We start from the raw sequence: 25,966 nt of genomic DNA, 5'->3' as shown, positions 1-25,966 counted from the left end.
CAGTTCGCAGTGCTTTGGTGAGCTTCGCGTGTCTTCATTAAAGACAGGCAACAATATAGCGATTTATTCCGTGTCTATTACAGGCTCCCTCTTATGAGTATCATAACAAAGTCTCGAGTGAACATATTTCGCGTTTTATAACATTGTTCACGTGGTATAAATCAGTTCGTTGTATGGCAACAGTCTCGAGATGGGAGCAACCAATACTCTAACAACTACATGCAGGGTACTGAAGGGTTAAGTGCCTTTACCGGATCTCTAACTGAGCCCAGAAGGCAGACAGGGTCTCGATAGCCTCCGGGATGTTGCAGTGCAGAGGTGGCAGGCCGTCAGCTCGAACTGAGAAACTCTGCAGAAGGGCTGCCAGCATGAGGAACATGTTCTGTCTGGCGAACGTCTCCCCAGGGCACAACCGCTTTCCTGCAAACACAAACAAGCACTTGCTGCCAGATATATCTCGCACAGCAACAGACTTATAACAGAGATGAATTTGGATCTTTGATTTCATGAAATTAATGGTGGTACACGGAACTGCTCTGAATCATATGCAACGAAGAAAGAGAAAAATGAGGTGCTGAATGATTCTGGAAGGGTAAAAAATTTAACAACTGCGTACAAATTAAAAATGGATCACCTAAGGGCTCAACTTTGGGTCTCATATCATTTCTTATTAGTGTGAATCACCTTCTACTTAAAATCCGTCAAGTAGAGTTGGTGCTTTTTGCAGGCGATATTTATAACATAATTAATGTGGTAAAAGGAAGAAAGAGAAGAAATAAGTAATAAAGTTTTGCAAAAGCTTAATATGTAGTACTCGGCAAATTGACTGTTTCTTTATTACAAGAACAATAAGGGCAATACATTCAGTTCCATAAGAAAAAAAAAATAACTACAAGAACAACTTATTGCATTTTTCAGTAAAATCCATATTGGTTTGTGAATATATCATATGTAGAATAATTAAAAGTCTTTCGGCTACTACCGCAAAAAGAAATCACCATGTCATACCTTGTGTTACACACCCAAAGAAATGTTTTTAGTTTGTCTCCACCTAGACACCTATATTAAACTAGTTGTGTGCTAAGACAGCCAAACACTTTACTTGTCAGCTTCAGCAACATCTATGTAAGTAGTGGCAAAAACTAACAAACTTTCTGTCTCTAGAGGTGGATAGTAGTAACCGAAATGGGATATTTAAGACCTGTGTGTACACTATATGTAAATAACCAAGGACACGACAACGCATACCAGTGCTGTAAGGTAACGTGAGATCCCTGGTGCAGAGAGTTCCATCGCTGTTGAGGAATCTCTCTGGTCTGAATTTCTCTGGGTCTCCCCACACACCATTGGCCATGTGCATGCTCCATAAGTTGGCCACCACTACAGTTCCCTGCAACAGAATGTACCAATCAGAACATAGAAATTAATATGTTTGCATCTATGATTGCTGTAGAAATTCTAAAATGTCAGTCAGGCTTTGGAACAATAGAGGATAAATATTCTGTTTTCATGACTAGCGTTTACAAGTAATTCCACCCCCTGCATACAAGACTGCTGTAAAAATTCTAGTATGATATTCAGACTTTGTATTAATAAACTAGAAATATTGTATTTGCTTGACTAACGTTTGTATGTAATTTCATCCATATGACTTTTTCCATGCATTAGAAAACTTGTAGTCACAATTGTACCAAAACTTCGTGTGGACTCTGTCTTCCTTGATGGGGCAGCAAATATTGTGTATCGCAACATGAACAAGATTTTCCCAACTGACATTTGGCATGGAGGATTCTGATAGGAGGTAGAGGTCCCTAACTGACCACCTGTATGGAGCATCCCAGAATGGGCTATGGGATCCCATATGACCTTTGTGTGGTGTATCTCAATAGGGGAAAGAAGTTTCATATTGACCATTGGCACAAAGTATACCAGAAGGTGACAGAAGTACCTTTGGTACAGAGAATACCAACAAAGATAGAGTTTCCACACGAACGTTTACTTGGAGAGTTCCAAGTAGGCGGTAAAGATTTTCAACTGACCTTTGGTATGGAGTACATGGTTGTGTCTTCTGTGGCTGCGTGAGGGATCCCAATTGGTAGCAACTGAGATGGCTGTTCGCAGTGCTTTGGTGAGCTTCTCGTGTCTGTATCCCCATCATCTCTCGCAGTATGGCCTCTGTGTGCAGTAAGCTGCAGATAACAGTACTAGTAGCTTTATTCATCCGTAGATCTCTTTTTACAAGGATATAGGACATGTCAAAGTATTTACAAATTCAGATCAATTTAAAATAAGCTAATTATTATACACATATATTTAGAGACTTCTAGTTAGAGACAATCAATAGATTTACTCCTGGTATTCAGTACATTTATTACAAATAACTTATTAAATAATGTAATGCCAAATTGTTCACTCATATCTCACTATCAGTCACTGCACACAGTATACACACATTGTTTCATAACACTCCACTCACTCCACACACACACACACACACACACACACACACACACTGGTGATCTCTGGGCCATTTTGTGTACCACAACTTCCCATTTGCTATCCTGAAAAACTGAGTCATCACCCCTCCATAATGAGTGAGATGTTGAGCTCAAAAAGAGAAAGAGGTGTTAGTATTGTGCTATGCATAGCTTGGGGATAAGTATTTCTAGAAAGGAAAATAAGAAGGAAAAAAACATAAAGTGAAGGTGTTATGTGTCATGTTGGATATTTTATACTCATTATTATTATTTATTTGTATAACATTTTTTAATAAACTCCTACTCTGTTTTAGCTAAGTAATCCTTCAATGTATAAAATGTATTGCATAACAGGTACTTTCAGCTGCCTTTTTAAATAAGTGTATTTTGGCAATTTCTTTAATCTCTTTTGGTAATTTATTGTATAGTTTAATTCTTTGGTAGAAAATGCTGTTTTGAGTCATATTTATTTTTTCTTGGTAAATGTAAGTTGAATCTAACTCCTGTTGCATGGTCATGGACAGAGCTGTTTGTGCAATAATTACCAATGTTATTTTTATGTGTACAACTGAGTGGTAAATGTATTCACATGGAGCAGTTAAAATCCCCTGTAGAGGTGCAAACTACATTTAATTTAACATTGTCGTTTTTCCTCTTCAAATTGAAATTCATGGCATTAGTTTCCTTTATGTTCAATGTCACTTTATTACTTATTGACCAATCATAAACTTCCTTGAGAGTTTCAATTGCTTTCTCAGCAAGGAGTTATCTTGTTTTCTCAGTCAGTATAATATTGCTGTCATCAGTGAAGAGAATTTTTTCACCATGAGTAACACTACTGGGAAAGTCATTGATGTACACTTCTGGAAATGGAAAAAAGAACACATTGACACCGGTGTGTCAGACCCACCATACTTCCTCGGACACTGCGAGAGGGCTGTACAAGCAATGATCACATGCACGGCACAGCGGACACACCAGGAACCGCGGTGTTGGCCGTCGAATGGCGCTAGCTGCGCAGCATTTGTGCACCGCCGCCGTCAGTTTCAGCCAGTTTGCCGTGGCATACGGAGCTCCATCGCAGTCTTTAACACTGGTAGCATGCCGCGACAGCGTGGACGTGAACCGTATGTGCAGTTGACGGACTTTGAGCGAGGGCGTATAGTGGGCATGCGCGAGGCCGGGTGGACGTACCGCCGAATTGCTCAACACGTGGGGCGTGAGGTCTCCACAGTACATCGAAGTTGTCGTCAGTAGTCGGCGGAAGGTGCACGTGCCCGTCGACCTGGGACCGGACCGCAGCGACGCACGGATGCACGCCAAGACCGTAGGATCCTACGCAGTGCCGTAGGGGACCGCACCGCCACTTCCCAGCAAATTAGGGACACTGTTGCTCCTGGGGTATCGGCGAGGACCATTCGCAACCGTCTCCATGAAGCTGGACTACGGTCCCGCACACCGTTAGGTCGTCTTCCGCTCACGCCCCAACATCGTGCAGCCCGCCACCAGTGGTGTCGCGACAGGCGTGAATGGAGGGACGAATGGAGACGTGTCGTCTTCAGCGATGAGAGTCGCTTCTGCCTTGGTGCCAATGATGGTCGTATGCGTGTTTGGCGCCGTGCAGGTGAGCGCCACAATCAGGACTGCATACGACCGAGGCACACAGGGCCAACACCCGACATCATGGTGTGGGGAGCGATCTCCTACACTGGCCGTACACCACTGGTGATCGTCGAGGGGACACTGAATAGTGCACGGTACATCCAAAGCGTCCTCGAACCCATCGTTCTACCATTCCTAGACCGGCAAGGGAACTTGCTGTTCCAACAGGACAATGCACGTCCGCATGTATCCCGTGCCACCCAACGTGCTCTAGAAGGTGTAAGTCAACTACCCTGGCCAGCAAGATCTCCGGATCTGTCCCCCACTGAGCATGTTTGGGACTGGATGAAGCGTCGTCTCACGCGGTCTGCACGTCCAGCACGAACGCTGGTCCAACTGAGGCGCCAGGTGGAAATGGCATGGCAAGCCGTTCCACAGGACTACATCCAGCATCTCTACGATCGTCTCCATGGGAGAATAGCAGCCTGCATTGCTGCGAAAGGTGGATATACACTGTACTAGTGCCGACATTGTGCATGCTCTGTTGCCTGTGTCCTGTGGTTCTGTCAGTGTGATCATGTGATGTATCTGACCCCAGGAATGTGTCAATAAAGTTTCCCCTTCCTAGGACAATGAATTCACGGTGTTCTTATTTCAATTTCCAGGAGTGTATATCAGGAACAATATTTATCCTAATATGGTACCTTGCAGAACCCCTATATTAATGTATTTTGGTTCTAAATGTTTGGATCTATTTGAAGTATGCTCTGTCTCTGCTCTTTGTACCCTATCTGTTAGGTATGATCGAACCAGTCGTTTGCTACCCCTCTTATTCGTAATGCTTCTACTTGATTTTATAGAATCTTGTGGTTGACCGTATCAAATGCCTTAGAAAGTTTCAAAAATATGCCTGTGACACACTCTTTTTTATCAAGAGCATCAAGTACAATACAACTTTAGTGAATTCTACCACGGCTGACTCTGTATTTTTGCTGCTTCGGAAATCAAAATGTGATTCGCTTAAATTTGTATTTATTCAGGTAATTCATTAATCTGTCTTTCATAATTGATTCTATTATTTTTGACAATGCTGACAGCAGGGAAATGGGCTGATAATTTTCTATGTCTTCTGCATTACCTTTATTAAGCAAAGGTACAAACCTTGCCTGTTTAAACTGCTCTGGCAATGTACCTGATATGAAGGATTCATTTATTATATTTGTTAAGGGGCCTTGTATAATCGCTATGCATTGTTTCAGTACACACATTGGTACTTCATCTAAGCCTACTGAGTTTTTATTTTTTGATTGTTTTACTGACTTCATTCTCTGTGGTTGCAAGTAACATCGTTGTATTTAGTACAACATTATTTACAGGTGTTATATTTGTTTTGGGGAATTTTTGCTGTAACTTCTCTGCAATACTTGAAAAAATGCTCATTTACATAGTTTGATAAGTGCTGTGGATCATTTATTACTTTATACCCCTCCCTTAGCAGTTTGTTATTCTGCGTTTGTTTGCCTCTCTCTGTTTCCTTTTTTATAACATCCCAGACTGCTTTGCTTTTATTCTCTGCATTATATATTATTTTGTCATTTTAAGCCTTTTTTGCAGCAATCAGCACCTTCCTATAGAGCTTTTAGTATTTATGATGAAAAGTTAAGAATTCTGGATCATTGCAAATATTTTTCATGGAACTGAGGTGTTTAAGTGTTTGGGAGGACTTCTTAATACCTGCTGTTATCCATCTGTTTTTGTGAAATGTTGACACAGACATGCATAGTTTAGGAAATGCCTTTTCAAAGTTCAATTTAAAAAATGTCGAGAATTTAGAGAGTTTCATATTCACATTTGTTTCCTTATACACTTCATCCCAGCTTTGCTTTTCTAGTTCTTTTGAAAAATCTTTTAATTTGATTTCTGATAGATGTCGTTTGTAGGCTCGTAGTTTAGGGAATGATTCGATGACTGGCTTTACTGTTGTTATTTGACAGAGATGGTCTGATAGTCCAAAATCTTTTACAGCTACATCACATTTTTCCCTGTCCATATTAGTGTCCACATGGTCAATTACTGATGAAGTCGTTGTGGTAACTCTTGTTCCACAATTGACTAATTATGACATTCTAAGACTTTTTAGGATGTTTATGAAGATTAGATTAGGTTAGATTAGATTAGTTTTTCGTTCCGTAGATCCGTGCTGAGGAGATCCTCGTGGATGTGGATGATGTCAGTTTTCTTTTTTTTTTTTTAAGCTGAAATAACGATACCAATAGAATGAATATATACAATATATAATTTGTTTCTACTTAAAAATTCGTCCCTGGAGAAGACGGAGTTGGCCACTAGTAAGTCTTTCAAGCTCCTTTTAAACTGATCTTTATTTGTAACTAAATTTTTTATGTTTGCTGACAAATTATTGAAGATGAGTGTTCCTGAGTAGTGGACCTCTTTTTGAACTAAAGTAAGTGCTTTTATGTCCTTGTGCAGATCATTTTTCTTCCTGGTATTGTATTTATGAACTGAGTTGTTTGTTGGAAAAAAGAGATATATCATGTCATTAAGGAGTAAATATCCTGAGAGGCAGTAGTTAGTATACCCAGTTCTTTGAAGAGGTTTCTACAGAACGTCTGTGAATTTACTCCACAAATAATGCATATTACACGCTTTTGGACTCTGAAAACTTTTGTTTGACTTGATGAGTTACCCCAAAATATTATACCATATGACATTATGGAATGAAAGTGACAAAGTATGCAAGCTTTATCATTTTTTAACACTCGAATTGTAAATCCCGATTTGTTAAGGTGTTTCTGCAGTTCTGTGCTGTGCTCCTCCCAACTGAATTTATTATCAAGTTGTAACCGCAGGAATTTAAGACTGTCAACCTCTTCTATCTGCTCTTCTTCATACTTTATGCATATGCTGGGTGGAAACCTCTTACAGGTTCTGAATTGCATTTAGTGAGTCTTTTCGAAGTTTAATGTCAGTGAGCTGGCTTTAAACCATTTATTAATATCCATGAAAATATCATTAGCAGATCCTTCTAGAACTACACTCAACATACTATATATTGCAGTACTTGTGTCATCTGCAAAAACAAAACTAAATCTGCTTCTGGCAGTGTAACTGATGAGAGATCATTAATGTACACAAGAAAAAGCAATGGCCCTAAGATGGATCCTTGTGGGACACCACATGTAATTTCTTCTCATTCTGATGATGACTGATGACTTAATTCACTAGTCCCTTGCACTGACACTTTTTGTTTCCTGTTAGCATGGTATGACTTGAACGATTTTGCAGCACTGCCCATGACACCATAAAATTCTAATTTATTTAAAAGGATGTTGTGGTTCACACAATCAAATGCTTTTGACAAATCACAGATAATACCTGCTGCTTGTAATATGTTAGTTAATGAATTAAGTACAGTTTCACTGTAGGCGTAAATAGTCTTCTCGATATGAGAACCCTTCAGAAATCCAAACTGTGTTCTTGATAATATGTTATTTGTGGTCAGATGGTAGAGAAGCTGCCTGTACATTACTTTTTCTAAAATTTTTGAGAATGCCGGAAAAAGTGAAATCGGTCTGTAGTTTGATGGTACCTCTTTATCCCCTTTCTTGAACAGAGGCTTAACATCTGCATATTTTAGCCAGTCAGGAAATGTCCCAATTATAATTGACTGGTTAGACAAGTAACTTAGAACTATACTAAACTCACAAGAACATGCCTTAATTAACTTTGTTGATATTTCATTGTAACCACTAGAATGCTTTGTTTTTAAAGATTTTATTATGGAAGTTATTTCTTTTGGTGAAGTGAGTGAAATATTCATGTACCTGAAGCTATCTGTAAAGGCTAGTTTCAGATATTCAAGGTCATTATTTACTGATCCTGACAACCCCATTCTATCAGTAACGGATCTAAAGTACTTGTTAAATAGATTTGCCACACTATGCCCATCGGTTTCTAATGTGTCATCAACCCTTAATGCTATTTGCTCCTGCTCCTTTCTTGTTCTACCAGTCTCCTCTTTCACTACACCCTATATTGTTTTTATTTTGTCCTCTGACATTGCTCTCTTCTTCTTGTAGTGCATTTGTTTAGATGTCTGATTTACTTTTTTTAATATTTTACAATATTCTTTGTATTTAGCTAAATCATCAGCATTGGAGCTATTCTTGGTCGACAGATACATTTTCCTCTTTGTCTTACAGGAAATCTTTATTCCTTGTGTAATCCTTAGTTTTATTATGGACTTCTGTTTAATTTGAGTAACTTTTAGAGGAAAGCAGTTTTCAAACATGTTACTGACATTGTTCATGAATGTGTTATATTTTTCATTTATGTCATGGGCACTATAAACATCTTTCCAGTTCATATTTTTGAGTAGTTTTCTAAAACACTCATTTTTTGGTTGATTGACTACTGTCCTGTACTCATATTTAGCAGTCTTTATAATCTGATTAAAATTTACATCTAAAACAAGGACCTGCATGTCATGATCGGATAGTCCATTTATTACAGGTTTTATGGTATGATATTGTTCCTTTTGATTTGTCTATAAAAGTATTATCAATGGCTGTCCTTGAGGATTTAGTGATCCTAGTTAAAAAGTTTATTGTGTGAGTTAGATGGAAAGAGAACATTACTAACTGCAGTAAATATTTATTGTAAGATTGCATTAGAAAATCTGTATTAAAGTCATCAGCAATCAAAATATCTTTTGTTTCTTCCTGTTAAATAACCCAAAAGAGCTTCTAGATGATTTATGAATAAATTATAATTTCCTGCAGGTGCTCAGTGAATAGTTACTATTATATAGGATCTGTTATGGTACTCTACTTCTGTTGCACATGCTTCTAGATGCTGCTCCAAACAGAATTTATTAACGTAAATATTCTTGAATTTATGGCAGTTTTTAATAAATGTGGCAACTCCTCTTCCATCCAGTATCTACTCTGCACAAGTAGGAAGCTAGCTTAAATCCTGGAATGTCTAACATATCTATACCAGTGGTCACCTGATGTTCAGGGAGGCAGATTATGTCAATTTGGTTAGATGAATTCATTTCATCAATACAACTGAGTAATTCATCAACTTTATTTCTGAGTCCCGGAATGTTCTGGTGTAATAAACTGATACTGCATACTAATAGGATTATAACTGCTTTGGCGAAGATGAACTGGCAGTTTCTGATTACTTTCCGTTAAAGATTGTTTAAATGGAGGCTGCATGCTAAAATCTGACTCCTGTTCATCTGTTTTCTCCAACTGAGTGTGTCTGCCAATCTCTCTTAAAACTCGTTTTCTTTCCCCCTTCCCTATCCTAAAAAAGGCATCCTTCTGACACCTGTGGCCACTGGTATTTTACCACTTGTGACAGTGTCCCCCCTTAAGTTTTCTGCAATCAACCCAGACGGTTTTCCCTTCCCTTCCCTACTGAGGTGAAGGCCATGCCTAGTGTAGTCCCACCTGTCGATAGCATCCACAGGAATCAAACCAATAAGGGACCCTATATCTGTCCTAAGCAGCCACTCCAACTCCAAGTTCACACTCCCAATGGAAGAGTTCAAATGAGGCCGATCATGGTGCCTCAACACAGACACAAATCCCACATTTGTAAGCTTCGTTGCTGATGCTATCTTCACCAGGTCACTCTCTATGGAATATTCAGAGTCTCTGTCAATGCTATTTCCCGGACTGCCCACTATAACCACAGCATCCTCCTTAGTGAAATCCTTGCATAAAGAACCTACACCCTCTGTTACCTGACCCACATCTGCACTAGGCTTGAAAAAGTTTATGACCTGGTACTCTGGACCTAGATTTTCCTGCAGTAGTTGGCCAACACCTCTACCATGGGAGCTACCTAACAACAGAGCTTTCTTTCTCTTTACAAATTTCCCTACCTATTTTAAGTCCTTGAAAGCTTGTTGTACCCTTTCTACAGCTTCAGCTACAGGAGGCTCATGCTGCTGGATTCATTTATGATGTTAGTGTTGATGTTAATGTCCCCACACAGAATTATGTTGACCTTTGTACTTGAGACTTTATCTAGAACTTCTGTTAACTTATTGAAGAAAGTGTCCACACTACCACTGGGAGATCTATACAAACACAAAACGATTAATTTGGTGATATCAAGCCCTCTTAATTCAATATCTGATATTTCAAAGAGTTTCTCTTCACTTACAGTACTGACGTCATGTCTTGATTTGAACTGTTTTCCTTTCTGATATAAATGCACGATCCTCCACCACTTGAAGTAGTTCTGCAGTAAGAGTTTGCCTTTTCATACAGTGATAATACTACATGTTGGATTTCTGTGTCTCTACAGAAGCGCTCAGTAATACAAACTACTGTGCAGTTCAAAGATTGGAGCTCAACTTCTAATAGTTGTATTTTATTTTTTATTGATTGAATGTTTTGATGGAGGATTGTTAATTCTGTGAAATGTCCCATGTTACTCTTTACAACGTTTTTTTTGTGACGTCTAGTATGTGTGGTATTTGAGGTGTTAAAATCTGTCTTGTGGGTGATTTTTCAGTATTTTTTAGAGTGCTGGGGATACTCTTTAGGCAGGGGAACCCATTGTCTAGATTTATCCCTAAAAGACCTACTTTCCCTACCTATGATAACTGGTATTTGATCATGTGTGGCCCAAGATCCACCCCCTATACTTTCATGAATCAGCTGTACCAACCTTCCCTTCCCAGTCCTGTTTAGGTGAAACCCCATCTGTTGATAGTCCCGACGGGCACCAGAGAAACATGAGCAAAGTTGGCCATCCTCAGAGCCATCCCTAACCCCACACTGATTTGCCTCACAGCTCCATCAAGATGTGGTCAATCATGCCGCTGGAACAGCTCAACAAAGTGTACGTTGGTGCCATGAGTCAGGGAAGCTATCTTGTCCAGGTGAGCACCTATATCGTATGCCCCATCCCTGTCCTAACTGTTTCCCGCCCCACTCAATATCACTACATGGTCCTCTTTTGTAAAGTCCTTACATAAAGACCATAGGTCCTCTATCACATGACTTAGCCCTGCATTTGGCTTGAAGATACTCGTGGTCTGGTACACTGCCCCTAAACTTTCCTGTAACTGAGGGCCTACACCTCGCCCATGGCTACTACCTACAGGTTGCTGTTAATAACCAAAGCAAAGCATTGTGCATTGCATGTGAATATTATCATATGCATAATTTCCAGTGACTCGAAGAACTCTTCTTTGATGAATAATGTGGAGAGTCATACACAAGTTTGGTGGTACAATGAAACATCTGCAGGATGCAAAGTATTGTTATCTGTAGAGATATATAACGTATTTCCAATATATAAAATATAAATATTGTATTTTGAATATATCAATTGTGACATGAACTTGACTATGTGACATTCTTGATGCTAAAATTAATTTAATCAGCAGTTCTAATTTCGTTGGTGGTTATGGCTATAGGGAAGATGGACGTGAGTGGTTACAAATTTCTGTGTGTATATGTCTCTACGGGCAACAAGATTTGCTTGTTCAGTGTTCATCACGACATCCTTCTCCTGGAACACCAGAGCACAGAATATTCATGTATTAAGGGGGCTACAATAAATCATTGTCGCTAAGATCACTTCCATTACTGAGGCAGCTGCATTGAAGTGGTAACCATGTAAGTGATAGGCAACTGTATCAAAATGTGGGTTATTGAGAAACATTCATTCCTAGAATTCGTGTGGGATAAAAGGTAATGTTAACGTCCAATCGGCAGTGCTTTCATTAGTGATTGGCACCAGCGCAGATACGTAATTTTTCAAAGTATCTATCTCGGTTTTTGCTTAAAACAAATGTTGACAACCATGTAAAACCTAAAACGGGATGGCTAAACGGGAACATGGCCCACATTCTCTTAAAGGCCCGTCCAGATATTACCGAGTGCAAGGGCAGTATGTCCGGAGTCTCATGTTCTGTGAATAGTGAATAGGTGGTGCCATACAGTTCTTGATAATCAGACTGTCTGTTGTGTATAGGGTTAATATGCAAAACACTCCAGAACGTGTGATGGTGATCCATACTCAGGCAATATTAATTAGGAGATCCCCATGATGCGATATGAGAAAAGCAGTCTACATATCATAAATAGATTTCACACTCTTCTGCTATCGCCCTGTCATCAGTTACTTAAATGTGACCATATGTCATACCTGCACTCTTCATAGAAATCTACAGTCAGGAGCTGCAGAAGATATGCGTTATATGTGCCGAAGGAGATACAGAAATTAGTCAGGTGAGACATTTCTTCCTATTGGAACCATTGACAACACCTCTACGTCCCTCAGCCAACAATGGGCCACACTTCCGTAAACCAGTGATGGCGCACCTGATGGTTGCTCACCGGGGGCGGTCGTTGAGGTTGGGAAGTCTGGACTTTCCTATGACGGAGTCAAGCTCGAGTTGCGCTCGCCGTTGTGCCTCTGGGTGGTGTGCCACATACAGTAGGGCCCATGAGAGGACCGTTGACTGCACCATGGACGCCGGAAGGAAGGTATCGGAGAGGATGACCCCCAGCTGGTATAGCTGCAGACAAAAGCCTGCCTGGTTTACCTGACATAGCAAATGTTGCAGGGCATCTCACGTATTTTGTTTGGTGATGGTGCTGAACTTTTGTAGTATTAAAATGGTGCAGCAGCTTATCATCTTCAGGCGGTTATTATGATGTTCCATGGAACAAGAACAGTTTTATCGGACACAGAGTGTTAGCAGACACCATGAAATATAGTTCGAATTGATCACAACAACTGCAACAGGTTTTGTCTAGACTAACTCGACATTCAACAGGTTTATTTGTGCGTCCCCTACTCGAACCTCCAGGGAGTACTGACAACAATTTTAAGACAGTTGATTTGTTTGCTTTGTGAAAGAGCTTAAAAGAAGTAAGTGGGCCGAAGTGGCCGTGCGGTTAAAGGCGCTGCAGTCTGGAACCGCAAGGCCGCTACGGTCGCAGGTTCGAATCCTGCCTCGGGTATGGATGTTTGTGATGTCTTTAGGTTAGTTAGGTTTAACTAGTTCTAAGTTCTAGGGGACTAATGACCTCAGCAGTTGAGTCCCATAGTGCTCAGAGCCATTTGAACCATTTTTTAAAAAGAAGCAAGAGCAAGTTCGTTAGCGAATAAATGCAGATTCTGTTTAGGTGCTTACTGCAATATATTGTTTCAACCCCAGTCTTTTGCTTATCCCTTGTTTCTCTCAGGTATCTGTCAATAAAGTCCCTCATGTGATCATCAGAATATGTCTTCTCATGTTGCTCGATCACTTGCTGAAAAAAGACAGACTTCAGTCATTTAAGTGATATTTGTGTCATGAGAGAAAGAGTTTTTCTCGACTTTAAGCAATGTTATCCGCATCAAGTCCTTTATCACTGATGTACACAGGACGCACGAAATGTGGAGAGTGCAAAGTGCACCGCTCAATTAGGAAGGTACTCTCCCCGATTTGCGAGTAATATCTTTAGATGTCTGTAGACTTGTGGCACAAATAGTGTCCTAACATTTGCCAAGCGTCACACGTTTACGCATCAGAACATAAAGAGAAGGTAATGCCTAAGCAAAAGTCTGCTTAACCATTGGATTGTGTTTTCCCTTTACTTTTGCGGTGCACAGTTGAGAGGAATAATTCATTATTTTCAATTAGACACATCAGTAGTCCATGACTGACCACATATCACTTTTCAACGACTCATTTGTTTCCGTCGCAGACCGTTGAGCGTGTAGAAAGAATTTCAGTATTAGAAAATGAGAGGGAATGGTTTAAAATCAGTATGAATTGCACAAAGGATTTAAGATAAGAAGGAGAAAATCTATTGATGAACCATCTATAAGACAGTTATATCCAGTAAGTTGTGAGAGTAGAGTTGACAGCAGTAAAACAATGCAAACTTTCGAATGGAGTGGAATACTGGTGAAAATGCAACGTTGCAATGGAATATGTAAATACAGATAACTCCCTCGGAAATTAATAGGAAATCTTCTTCCATATCTAACAAAAATTTTTTCAATTTATTGCTAGAAAATGTGTTATCTCTTGAGTTTATAAACAAGGTTCCTACTGGTGACTTGGCGTTCCTGTGGGATTTTGAGGTGTTACCACCGATGACAATAAATCTTGAAAGTAGAAACTCAGATCTAGGATGCCGCGTCATTCTTGTCACATATCACAACAATCATCTCTGGTAAATCTGGAGTTTCAGTTATATTCAGGAAAAAAGAAACACCCTAAAGTCATTTACTGACACAGTGTCAACACAGTTCTAACGTGGAAATGGGTGAAAATCTTGGCAGATAACTTGAAGCTGTTTCGACATGTGAACCGAGGATGGTGTGGTATAGAGAACAGATTAACATCAAATATATCAGGGCCATAATCTGCTGAGAAGTTCTCTCTCAGTTCTTTATTAGCAGTTCTGGAAGCAAACCCTCCTTCTATTATCTCCTCAAAGTCTCGCGGCAATGCTTTTCTACAAGGATTTAGCAGCAAGCAGAGAAGCTGGGGCTGGTCTTGGGCACAAACAAAGTATAGGCCATCAACTAAGGGAACAAGTTCTTGCCAGAGTGCACTACTTGCTCACGCAGGACATTCCACATCTACGTCTACAATCCGAACGTCACCTTACGGTGTATGGCGGACGGTATTTAAGGTACCACTACCTTTTCACATTTTCCTCTTCCATTCATGAAAGGGCACGTGCGAATAATGACTGTAGGTAAACCTCCATATGATTTCTAACTTGTCAATTTTCTCGGTGAGGTCATTTTGTGAGACTAGGTGGAAGGATATGATATGTAGTTCGACTCTTCCTAGAAACTATGCTTCGGAATCTCAGTAGTAAACCTCTCCATGATGCACAATGCCTCTCTTGTAGCATTTATCACTGGAGTTTGTTCAGGATATCCATAAAGTTATCGTGGTTTACAAACGAACCTGGGACGAAAAGCATTCTCTTCATTGGATCTTTTCCATCTCTTCTACCAACTGAAACTGATAAATGTATCAGACTGATTAGCAAGCCCCAAGAGTCAGGCGAAAATGGATATTGTATGACACTTATTTCATGAATGAATTGCGTGTTCTTAAGGTTCTTCCAAAGATTCTTAAACTGACATCTGCGTTTCAAATGGCTCTGAGCAGTATGGGACTTAACATCTGAGGTCATCAGTCCCGTAGAACTTAGAACTACTTAAACCTAATGACATCACATACATCCATGCCAGAGGCAGGATTCGAACCTGCAACCGTAGCGGTCGCGCGGTTCCAGACTGAAGCGCCTAGAACCGCTCGGCCACACTGGGCGGCTCATCTGCGTTTCCCTATCAGTTGCTTTATATGGTTGCTCCAATTTGGATACCTACAGTGGTTACTCCTATGTATTTTGTGGTAGTAAGTGTTTCCAGGGGGTAGTCGGCAATAGTGTAATTGAACAACTGTGGATTTCTCCTCAACGTGCCTCCCGCCTTATTTATCAGCAAATTATTTAACTATGAACCAACAGATTGTAATTACGAATCACGTAAACAGAAACCGACACGGGGAAACTGTTATGGAGAAGGTGAACCAAAATTCCATTGTGTTGGAGCAGAAGCAGCAACAAATTCATGAAAGAAACTGCCCAAACGACTCTGGCCATCGTCGTTATTACTGATGCACGGTATGGGATCCCTACCATACAAGATAGACGGTAAAGAAGTTCAGATATCAGTGTACTTTGTATTATCGCGAAATAACGGCGAGAGGATCACTGATTAATGTAATTAGCGAGTGAATATTTGAGTCATTAAAACAAAGGCTTTTTTCGTTGCAGTGAGATCTTTTAAGGATAGTTCTATAACTAAACTTCTCCGTCTAATTTCATATTATTTTGTTGGCTCTTGGAGGGAGGAATGACGATCGTGACAAAATAAGATAAGACACAGAGCTGACACAGGAATTTTTTGGTGTTCATTTTTCATATGTGGTGGAGTGGAGCACTTCAAAAATAGTAGCACAATCTTTTTACACTACTGGCCATTAAAACTGATAGAACACGAGGATGACGTGCTACAGACGCGAAATTTAACCGACAGGAAGAAGATGCTGTGAGATGCAAATGATTAGCTTTTCAGGGCATTCACACAAGGTTGGCGCAGGTGGCGACACCTACAACGTGCTGACATGAGGAAAGTTTGCAACCGATTTCTCATACACAAACAGCAGTTAACCGGCGTTGCCTGGTGAAACGTTGTTGTGATGCCTCGTGTAAGGAGGAGAAATGCGTACCATCATGTTTCCGACTTTGATAAAGGTCGGATTGTAGCCTATGGCGATTGCGGTTTACCGTATCGCGACATTGATGTTCACGTTGGTCGAGATCCAATGACTGTTAGCAGAATATGGAATCGGTGGGTTCAGGAGGGTAATACGGAATGCTGTGCTGGATCCCAACGGCCTCGTATTACTAGCAGTCGAGATGACAGGCATGTTATCCGCATGGCTGTAACGGATCGTGCAGCCACATCTCGATCCCTGAGTCAACAGATGGGGACGTTTGCAAGACAATAACCATCTGCACGAACAGTTCGACGACGTTTGCAGCAGCATGGACTGTCAGCTCGGAGACCATGGCTGCGGTTACCCTTGACGCTGCATCACAGACAGGAGCGCCTGCGATGGTGTACTCAACGCCGAACCTGGGTGCACGAATGGCAAAACGTCATTTTTTCGTATGAATCCAGGTTCTTCTTACAGCATCATGATGGTCGCATCCATGTTTGGCGACATCGCGGTGACCGCACATTGGAAGCGTGTATTCGTCATCGCGATACTGGCGTATCACCCGGCGTGATGGTATGGGGTGCCATCTATTACACCTCTCGGTCACCTCTTGTTCCCATTGACGGCACTTTGAACAGTGGACGTTACATTTCAGATGTGTTACGGCTCGTGGCTCTACCCTTCATTCGATATCTGCAAAACCCTACATTTTAGCAGGATAATGCACGACCGCATGTTGCAGGTCCTGTACGGGCCTTTCTGGATACAGAAAATGTGCGACTGCTGCCCTGGCCAGCACATACTCCAGATCTCTCACCAATTGACAACGTCTCGTCAATAGTGGCCGAGCAAGTTTGACTCAATGCCCAGGCGTATCAAGGCCGTTATTACAGCCAGAGGTGGTTGTTCTGGGTACTGATTTCTCAGGATCTATGCACCCAGATTGGGTGAAAATGTAATAACGTGTCAATTCTAGTATAACATATTTGTCCAATGTACCCGTTTCTCATCCGCATTTCTTCTTGGTGTAGCAATTTTAATGGCCAGTAGTGTACAAACCCTAAGACACACGCTTAAATGTGGGTTTCAGAGCAGTAATGTAGCTGTAAATGTATGTTTAACAACGTTCAAGGTCACTGCAAGTTCAAATGGTTCAAATGGCTCTGAGCTCAATGGGACTTAACAAAAAAAAAAAAAAAAAAAAAAAAAAAAACCGGCTCTGAGCACTATGAGACTTAACATCTATGGTCATCAGTCCCCTAGAACTTAGAACTACTTAAACCTAACCTAACCTAAGGAAATCACACAACACCCAGTCACCACGAGGCAGAGAAAGTCCCTGACCCCGCTGGGAATCGAACCCAGGATCCCGGGCGCGGGAAACGAGAACGCTACCGCACGCCCACGAGCTGCGCACAGGGACTTAACATCTGAGGTCATTAGTCCCCTAGAACTTAGAACTACTGAAACCTAACTAACCTAAGGACGTCACACACATCCATGCCCGAGGCAGGATTCGAACATGCGACGGTAGCGGTAGCGCGGTTCCAGACTGAAGCGCCTAGAACCGCTCAGCCACACCAGCCGGCCTCACTGCAAGTTCCTGATACTCTGTGTATGATCCTGATATATGCTCCAGCGTTCTGGCATTGCTGTTAGATATCAGTCCCTCCTCTACATAATAAGTAAATAGAGTTGTAGGTAACTGCACTTGTTAGTTTTACTTTAGAAAACATTTCCTCTACCAGTAAGCACATTGGTGGGTGCTCACATGAAAGTAGGTCAGGATCTTCTCGGCGGACTCGACCGTGTCGTGGTAGGCGGACATCTTGGGCGCGATGGAGGCCAGTGCGGAGTGCAGCGTGAGGAAACCGCCTGTGGCGTCTCCAGCCCTGGCCGTCTGCAGGCCTGCGTGCCCCAGGTAGCGGCACATCCCGTCTGCTGTCCGTGGCAGCCGGCTGCCCGCCACCACCGGCATGAAGCCGTTGATGAAGCCGGGGAAAAGAGTATCCGGCAGTAGAACGTGCAGGCTCCCGTCTCCTCCTGATGGTGGTTGCACCACAGCCTGTCGAAACGTTGAGCGTCACACACAGAGAATCCACTGCAGTACTACACTGCAGAAAAAAAAATAAAAAATAAAAACGATGAGAATTGACCATAGCTGTATTGACCGACAGAGTGCAACAGGCACGAAACTCCATCCCAAAAACTGACATCCGGCACCTGTACAAATAATGCAAGCACGTTTTCACGCTTGTATTCAACATTATGGCGGTTACATAGGTTATTAACGTACAAGAATTTCACATTTGCAATGTCTTTTCTCACGCTTCACTAACCTGTGATCACACTATGTTACCAACTTAAATTCGTTACCTCGACAAATGTACGCCCAAAATTTCATCTCTCTACATTAATTATTTTTTGCGATTATTCCCCGTCAGTGCATGTACTGAAGATTCATTCAGAAGTTGGAAATTCATAAAATGGAATGAGCTACACTATTCTCTAATGGACTAGTACATCACTCACACTAATGTCCTTTGATTGAAGTGGAGCTTCGAGTGACTCATTTGCGAAGCAGATCCTTTTGTGTTAGTGTGCCTGTCGCAGAAGGAATTCAAACATGAGGAGTAGTGTGAGGGAGAAGACAGAACTTGAAAAGAAGTTGTTTCGGATTGTCCTTGTTCAAAAACACTTGCCCTACGTTATAAAAGTATCATAGTAAAATAAAACAGAGTCAAAAATGCCTAGAATAGGATCAGTTCTTAAGGTCCATGGTTGGATTACATTCCACTACGCTCACGGTGCTAAGGTAAGGCAGTCCCAGCTCTGAAAAGTCATCTGTCGCATCTTTAACTGACCAACACGGATTCTGTCTCGAAGTACGCCACAATGAGTGCTCAGCTGCCGTCTGTTTTCGTTTTATAGCTGTGCTAAACGGTGTGTCTTTACTGGTCACTATTTAAAGAAGCCACTCTTCTGAGAAGTGAAGTTGACTAATTAATGGCTTTGATGTTCCCCAATTTTCTCTCAGTGCAGACTTACAGAGCGCTGGCCAGTGTGACCGAGCGGTTCTAGGCGCTTCAGTCTGGAGCCGCGCGATCGCTACGGTCGCCGGTTCGAATCCTGCCTCAGGCATGGATGTGTGTGATGTCGTTAGGTTAGTTAGGTTAAAGTAGTTCTAAGTTCTAGGCGACTGATGACCTCAGATGTTAAGTCCCATAGTGCTCAGAGCCATCCATACTTACAGAGCCCAGAAACGACATGAGGGGGGAAAAAAACAAGGCGTGTCGCTTTCCACTAGTGGAACTTGCCAACTCGACATACTTTTTCCTAGAAAATCAAGCTCAACTTGTGTAGGTGGCATATGTGTCTGTAGAACGAATCACTCAGTAATCTTAAATTAAGTTAATTACAAATTTTAATCATTATTTACTTTGCCTCTGAAAAAAATCAAATGGTTCAAATGGCTCTGAGCACTATGGGACTTAAACATCTGTGGTCATCAGTCCCCTAGAACTTAGAACTACTTAAACCTAGCTAACCTAAGGACATCACACACATCCATGCCCGAGGCAGGATTCGAACTTGCGCCGTAGCAGTCGCGCGGTTCCGGACTGAGCGCCTAGAACCACTAGACCACCGCGGCTGGCTTTGCCTCTGAATGAGTGTTAGTTAATTGTACTGATTCTTAAACTTTATTATACACACCACTATTCTCAGCAACGCCAGTTAGTGGTAGCATATTTCTACAACTATAGTCAGCAAGCCACTTCATGATGTGTGGCGGAGGATACATTCTGGATTACTGTCGCTCCCTCTCCCCCACCCCACCCACCCTTTTATGTTACAATCGCAAATGTTGCTTGTGTAGGGAGATCTTAGGCAAATCTCTTTCTCAGCTCGAATCTCTAATTTCATCACCACGGTCGTTTCGCGGAATATAGGTAGGATGAAGATATTTACTGGCCGACACTTGAAAAGAATTATCTCTAAGAATTTTAACAAATATGTGATGAAAAGCGCTGCCCTTCTTTGCATAATCTCTGCTTCCTCCACCAATTGTATCTGGGAAAACTACCATACTTGGAGCTTCTGAAGGATAGCTCATTTATACATACTGTCAGTAATGTTTCTTGAGACTGCTACTGCAACTAACGTGTTTAATGTACACAGACTACACTGATTAACTATCAAGAAGTTTCCATTAACTAAAGAGATGACCACGAATTAATAGGTGTACAGAGCAACAAGAGTGCGGCTAATGCAACTTCTCTGTGGTATGTACAGGTAGCGGGAAGGAAGAGTGTTGGTGGGACTCACCTCATCCTTTCGTTCTCCCCGGATGAGCTCCACCAGTTCCATCATCTCAGCCTCGATCTCCGACTCCAGGTGGTCGGAGCGCCGTCCGAAGCCAAAGTCCCGCAGGTACCTCAGCGTGAAGCGACGCTGCTCCATCAGTTCTGGGCCCACTCTGAAGTTTATGCCTTAGCAGGATTCACGTGGCGTTGAAGAACCTTATGCATTTCCTTTATGACCTTATCTTGAGAGATGGCATGGAGTACGATGTGTCACGAAACTGTGGAGGAAGATGTGGCTGGCAATGGTGTACTCCGGCGGGATGAAGTAACCATGACACGCTGCCAAAAACGACACTGGCTACTAACACATAGCTTGATCCCCCAGCTCCAACTCCCAGAACTCTCAGTCTGTGGGACTGTAACAGACACTTCACTGCACGCCACACTTTGACCGAATTCATTTTATGTTATCCCAAGAGGTGTCCTTATTTTGGCGAGAGGGCAAAATCAAGCTAAGTTTGGTGACCTGCCCTCAGTTTCAGCTAACGACAAGAAAAATTCTGTAAAATTTTTAGAAAATTGTGTAACGTCTGGATCCCAACAAAGACTTTAAGATTGCAGTGTGTTGTAGAGTCGCTGGATTATATGCTTTTAGTGCAGTGATCTGCCAGCCACATCGTTGTGCTATTTTCGATTATCCCAATCAGTTTCTTCTCTTTATCGTAAGATTTAGAGATGATTAAAAATGAATTTGGTATTTCCGTATGTGCGTGCGTGTGCATGTCTCTGTGCATGTGTATTTGTATATAACGGTGGTACTGTTTTCCCCCTGTTTTACTAATATACACATCACTCCTCTTATAAAAGAATTAGCTTGGTTGCCCTGAAGGCCTGGTAGTCATGCATCCAGACAAATGTATCATCATCATCATCATCGATACATCTCAAGACTCCAAAGACGTAGGATCTCAGCCCCGAGATGACGTGGGATTGTAAGTGTACGTAATTGGGGATTGGGTCTTCAAAATCTGCTAGACTGTCGTTGCAGTCCTTATCGCGAATATTGTGGGTGACCCACAACACCGCTCAACGTAATGGGAGAACACAGTAAAATAGCTGGATAAAATACCAAGAACAGAAGACATAAGTCATTATCTTATCAATTAACTTAAATTCTTTTGAAAGCTTGAACGCCTGGCAAATAAGTAAAATAATGAAGTGAAGAAACTCTTAAAATTTTGAAAGAAAGTTCGGTCATCTTCAGATTTTGGCTAGACATGAGACCAAGACTTGTGAAATGTTTCGTTTAGTTTGTACTTTTTACGCTTCAAGTTAAAAGTAAACAACAGCCGTGGAATGTTCCATCATTACTCTAGCATACATTTGGAAACGAAGCACAGACAACCTACTACACTGAGGTAAATATTTCTTTAGGTAGCAGGAAGGTCTTACCGAGGTCCTCATGCGGCATCCTCTGCTTGATGGCGATGTTGGATATGCGGCCCTGCAGACTGGGGTTGTTGAAGGCCTCCTTGGCAGCTTCATAGTCACTGGTGACCACCAAAGGCAGTGGTCCGAAGTAGAAGCCCGCCAGCTTGGAATTGTAGCGACCCGTGAAGACATCCATCACTTTGTATGGGAAATTCCAGGGGGGCCTGTAAGGTACAGTTTTAGGAATGAGCTAAGCCACACAGGTAACAGTGGGAACAGAGCTGGAGGCAGTCCTGCAAGAAATGCATTCCGTCGTGTCAGTTTGTCCCTGTGGCGTACATATTTAAAAAGTTTGTGACTGAAAACAGCACCGGTTTATGGATCAGTGTACATAGCTACAGGAGCATAAAACTCCCTATATGCTTATACAGGGAGTTCGGCAATTCCTGTTACAAACTGACATGTCTTGTAGAGGGGAGTGAGTACACTTATGTCCCTAAACGTACATTTACCGTTCTACAACCGTTTCAATTCGGGATGTTTAACTCTTCTGCTTGAGGGATTGAATTACGCTTGGCGCAGTGCAATTATTACGTAACAATTCGAAAGGAAACATAATGAAACATCCATTTATCACGTAAGCACCTTAATTTGTGTTAACATTTAAACATTGCTTATTTACATTATCCAAAAACAAAAGAAGCCTAGAATACTGTACGTACCCAACAGTACTGATCCATTATGACAACGGCTCGATATGGCGATCACCAACGTTGTTACAGACATGGTACCTACGAAGCTTGTTCTGGTACACGCTCTCCATTCCGCCTGGTGTCTCTTCAGTGTCTAGTGCAGCTGCCAGATCTCATGCTAGCCGATCTTCCTCATTTCTACGGGAGCCTCGTAAGTTAAACTCTGCGTACAACTGTGGTGTCACCGCCAGACACCACACTTGCTAGGTGGTAGCTTTAAATCGGCCGCGGTCCATTTAGTACATGTCGGACCCGCGTGTCGCCACTGTGTGATCGCAGACCGAGCGCCACCACAAGGCAGGTCTCGAGATACGGAAGAGCACTCGCCCCAGTTGTACGACGACTTTACTAGCGACTACACTGACGAAGCCTTTATCTCATTTGCCGAGAGACAGTTAGAATAGCCTTCAGCTAAGTCCATGGCTACGACCTAGCAAGGCGCCATTAGCCTTACATAGTTTGACAGTTATCGTATGAAATGTCTCATCAAGAACGTTGTAAACCAATGATGGATTAAAAGTTAAGTATTCCCAAAGCAACGTACTTTTCTTTATAGCAATTCATTGAGCGTCCTGTTTCAGACTTCAAGATATTCTGCGTGAGCTTATAGCGTGCCTATCGGCCCCCTCAAAATAACACTGTGTCGGCACTTCTGTCGACACATCAACAACTGCAGAAGAAGTAGTCTATAGGAGTTAAATCCGGTGATCGCGTCGGCTTCACGGCTGCACCACGTCGGAGTATCTATCTTTCACCATATCGTCATAAGTCTCCGAATCGCTCATGAGAAGTGAGGCTTTGCACCGTCGTGCTGAAACAATATTTGCTAACGGACATCCGGTGGCACAGCTTCCAAGAGCGGGTCAAACACGTTTTGTAGAAAGATCATGTAAGCAGGACCAGTTAGCTTGAGTGGAAAGGTGAACGCGTTACACATATGAATTGAAACTGTAGTAAAACGGAAGCGGTACGTTTCCGGACATGGGTTCCTATTCAAAATATTATGTACTCACTACCCTCTCCAAGTTCTAGAAGACTATAACTGGAATTCCCAAACACATTGCATAAGATGCAGAGGAGGACCAATTTTCATGTAAAACATCTGAAAATATCTGGTTAGTAGACTAGATTGTGTACCACAGAGCAACGTTCAGCTGCGATTTTTGCAGCTGAGTACCACCAAGAAACACATTAAGTTCTTTCACTGTGTAGATTTTCTAAAGGGTGTCTATACGCTGTGGAGAAGAAACATTTAGCGAGATATTAGGGGGTAGATGAACCTTCCAAGCACATACATTTCGTTAAAAATTGTGTTTAACGTTACTGAAACATACGGGAACAATGGACCACAGGAAATAATTTCTTACATTATACGAGTAATATTTTAAGTATATGTTGCTAGGAGCCGTGGATGAATCAAAATGTCAGATTTTTTTGCTGTATTAACTTCTGATAATGAGTGGAATTGATTACAGCTATAAGTTGCAGATAAATATTTTGATCACTTTGTTTATAGTGAACATGCTTTTTAATATGTAAGTGCAACTCCATCTACGTCCACACTCTGCAGACCACTGTTAACTGCAGCAGATCATACTCGAATACCTCCCGCTGTACGTACTAGTTATTAGGACTCCTTCTCGTTCCATTCAAGTATGTAGCGGAGAAAGACTGGATGTTTAAATACCTCTGTGCGTGCTGTAATGACTAATTTTGTGTTCGCATACTCGGCGGGAGCAGTATGCACGTAAGTGTAGTATATTCCTAAGTACTTAATTTAAATTTGGTTCTTGAAATTTTGGAAGTAAACATACTAGGGATGGTTATGTCTATCTTCAATCGTATGCCAGTTCGGTTTCTTCAGCGTCTCCGTGTAACTCTCCCATGGTTCAAACAAACCTGTGACCGTTCGTGCTGCCTGTCTCGGGACAGGTCCTATTTGGTGTGGGTCCCACAAACTTGAGCATATGCTAGTGTGGACCCCACGATATTTTTGCTTTGTAGACTGATGGAAGTTCCCTAGAATTCTTCCAATGAAACTAAACCCGCCACGTCTTTTACTTGCGACAGAGCCTTTGTGATCACTGCAATTCATATCCCTACAAATTGTTACACCGAGGTATTTGTGCGAGTTGACCGATTACTGCTGTGACTCGTTGATTTTGTGGCGTGCACAATTTTATATTTCTGAAAATTTAAAGCAAGTAGCCTTTCTCTGCGCCACTTTGTAAACTTGTCAAGATCCTACTGAATATCTGAGCAGCTTTTTCAGACAGTATTTCATTAAAGACAATTGTATCATCCGTGGAACGTTGGACGTTACTATTAATACCGTCTGCGAGGTCTAGCATATGTAACACGAACAGCAAGGATCCAAAACACTTCCCAGATCACAACTGAAGTTACATCTACACCTCGAAAACTCTATATCCAACCATACATAAGATCTGTAATAACAGAAATCATATTTTTTGACAGGAGGTGCCATGTGATTGTGCTATTTCTGTGCAGAACCAATAAAACGAAGTGTCGTAACAACCGAGAAGAAACGCAACACCACCTTTCATACTTGTGCTACTGGCAAATTAAGTATCGTTAACGAAACTGAGTAATTAAATGCATGTGAGAGTATTACAGGAAGTGAGAGCATGATTTAATAAAACGATTGTTAGAAGTACGCAGCAAAATATTATCACAATAGAGCGATAGTGTTGGCACAAAGTATCTAGTATCTTCCATTTCCCATGCACAGTCGATGACGCAGAAACGGAGAGTAGCAACCCAACAGCCGACATTCTGAACCCCGTTTTGAATTGTGCAGCCACTGTGAAGGATACTGCTCAGAATTAATTCTCATGCCATTGCAGTGATAAATGATATAGATATGGGTGTCAATGGCGTTAAAAGAACAGTTACTTTTGCTAAAATTAAACAAGGCTCTTGGGATCGATGGAACCACCGCCAGATTCAGTATACATTTTTCGTTGGGTTAGTTCTCATTTTAACCGTAATACACCGTAGATACCTGAACAAAAGAATTTCTCAGTAACTGAAAGAAAGCACAAGACACACTGGTCTACAAGAAGAGTACGAAAAGTGGTT

General features: G+C 41.6%; 1 protein-coding gene across 1 annotated transcript; it reads right to left on the bottom strand.

Annotated features, from left to right (window-relative positions):
- Positions 1–247: 247 nt before the first annotated feature.
- LOC124616520 (probable cytochrome P450 304a1) lies at positions 248–22,308 on the bottom strand. Its single transcript, XM_047144834.1, has 5 exons — positions 22,134–22,308; positions 20,704–20,867; positions 18,149–18,442; positions 1,249–1,390; positions 248–420 (listed from the first exon to the last, which is right to left on the bottom strand). Exons 1-5 carry the CDS (start codon positions 22,306–22,308, stop codon positions 248–250), a joined length of 948 nt encoding a protein of 315 aa, XP_047000790.1.
- Between the last annotated feature and the right edge of the window lie 3,658 nt (positions 22,309–25,966).

This window comes from Schistocerca americana, chromosome 5 (assembly GCF_021461395.2).
Source record: "Schistocerca americana isolate TAMUIC-IGC-003095 chromosome 5, iqSchAmer2.1, whole genome shotgun sequence".
Classification (NCBI taxonomy): Eukaryota; Metazoa; Arthropoda; class Insecta; order Orthoptera; family Acrididae; genus Schistocerca; species Schistocerca americana.
This window is presented reverse-complemented; position numbering and strand designations above follow the sequence as displayed.

Coding starts and splice junctions, on each gene's coding strand:
- LOC124616520 (XM_047144834.1), bottom strand. CDS start 22,308: ATGGATGTCTTCACGGGTCGCTACAATTCCAAGCTGGCGGGCTTCTAC. Junction 20,868..22,133: donor GATGCCGCATGAGGACCTCG/GTAAGACCTTCC, acceptor AATCCTGCTAAG/GCATAAACTTCAGAGTGGGC. Junction 1,391..18,148: donor AGATCCTGACCTACTTTCAT/GTGAGCACCCAC, acceptor ATTCTGTTGCAG/GGAACTGTAGTGGTGGCCAA.